Raw genomic sequence first — 2,121 nt, 5'->3', positions numbered from 1 at the left:
TGCGATACAAGGACCAGCAAAGGGTTAAAAATATGAAATGATAATGAGCTGTATGAATAGAGAAAATGAAATATCTGATAAACAGATAAGTAAAAGATTCTGTTATTGGTTTTATCTAATGACTAATAATACAAAACTAGACTTAAGTTTGTTATACAAGGTATACTAGGCATGTACTAGGAACATAGAAAGGTTTACATTAAAAAAGAACACATATAAGTTAAAGATTTGAAAAAAGTTGAGACAATTAAAGAAACAAATTTAAAGTGAGCACCTAGCAACAATAAAATTGTATAGAATTATAAATTAAGACTTATTCGTAAACAACAATATTTTATTGCATTATATAAATGATGAATTATTTTCTGAATTCAAAATACCTTTGAACATGAACAGGTCAATCATTCAGAAATAAGGTTAGTTAAAAACCATAATAAACTCAACACATTTAAGATAATGGTTTCCTTTTCAAATATATTATTTTAGTAATATTATCAGTACAAAATAATATGAAAATGTATTTTCCCAACACTCAACAAGGAATGGACATAGAATGTAACAAGACATGCACTAATGTTTTCAAATGTATTTGTTTAAAGAAGGCTGTGTTTAAAGGCAATTAAAATCATTGCAAATTTTGTATATTATTGTTGTAGCAACAATTTTTCTTTGTTGTCTATATCAATATATATATATATATATATATATATATACCGAATGTATGTATTTGTATGTGTGTATATAAATCATTATTGCCTTGGTCAAATAAAATCCAATGAACTATTTGGATTTTAAGAGGTAAGATTTCATTATTGGTGGTACTTCTATAGAAGAGTATTGCTAAAAAATAGCAACTATTGTATAGTTCTCATAAACCTAGTTTATGAAGGATTATGTAGATAATCCATTGTATTGTTTTTCAGAAATTGATAGGAGTTGGTGGATTGAGAATCAACTCCTTGACATTATCTATTATTGTCATCTATAAAGCAAAGACATCTTTGGTTGAAATGGGGAAATTACAAACAATATAAGTTTCACAATGGCAACTCAAATTTAACGTCAACAAAAGCTTCTCGGGCAAGACCAACAATGGTGGACAATTTTACAATCTGAAAATAAAAAAATATATAAACAAATATTAAAGAACCTTTAACAGTATTCAGATAGTTTTATGCTTAGTAAATTCAATAACTTTGAATTAATTGTTGCATTCAGTTTTATATGTATTTTTCCATGCTGGCATGGATTAAAGAAGACTTGCTGAGGCAAATTTTAAATGGCTGAGTGTTGGCAACAAGAAGATCTTGTGGTTTCCACTAAAACAACAGGACATCTAGCTTTACAATAACTGTAAACAAGACACAGTTTTTGCACAGAAGGTATTAATGACAACAAGTGGAATGACATTCACACACACATTTTATTTATTTGTGTGTATATATATATATATCCTTTAAGTTTATTTATGCGAAACATTTTCGAGTGCGCTAATTAAAAAATCCTATGCTATTTCTTCTCGCTATCGCTTATTATTTCCATACCTCAAAATGATTTTATGAGACAGTTATTAGTCTGGTACAACTATAGCAAAGGATGAATATTGTAATAAGAACTTACGGAGGGAAATTTATAAATCCTTTAATACATTTCTACGTACGTTTCCACATATCACATCTTTTCGTTGTTGCATTTCCCATCCATAGGAAATTCCAAATATGATTTGCAATATCCATGGATTTTAAGGGGAAATATAAGTACATGTACTTGCTTATTCAGGTAAACAATTGCATAAAAAGAAATAAACACAAGTATATATATTCATATATAGATATATATATATACACACACACAAACACGTATATATGAATATAAATATACACATACATACATATATATATATATATAAGCAAAGATACATATATACATACATATACACACATATATGTACATAATGTATATATACTTATGCATACCTAATCATTTAGATCATCTGTGAAGTAAACCCCCCATACTTTGTGTATATATATACATACATACATATATATATATATATAAGCAAAGATACATATATACATACATATACACACATATATGTACATAATGTATATATACTTATGC

The 2,121-nt window shown here is 27.0% G+C and overlaps 1 protein-coding gene across 1 annotated transcript in view; it reads right to left on the bottom strand.

Annotated features, from left to right (window-relative positions):
- Window positions 1-313: 313 nt before the first annotated feature.
- The window catches only part of LOC106882163 (succinate--CoA ligase [ADP-forming] subunit beta, mitochondrial), a 43,276-nt gene continuing 41,468 nt past the window's right edge, over window positions 314-2,121 (bottom strand). Inside the window, exon 11 of the mRNA XM_014932742.2 lies at window positions 314-1,112. Within this exon, the coding sequence (XP_014788228.1) occupies window positions 1,038-1,112 (75 nt within the window). The 3' untranslated portion in view covers window positions 314-1,037. The remainder of the gene's footprint in view (window positions 1,113-2,121) is intronic.

Source organism: Octopus bimaculoides, chromosome 3, assembly GCF_001194135.2.
Source record: "Octopus bimaculoides isolate UCB-OBI-ISO-001 chromosome 3, ASM119413v2, whole genome shotgun sequence".
NCBI lineage: Eukaryota > Metazoa > Mollusca > Cephalopoda > Octopoda > Octopodidae > Octopus > Octopus bimaculoides.
Note: the sequence above shows the minus strand (reverse complement) of the source record. Positions and strands in the feature narration are given on the sequence as shown.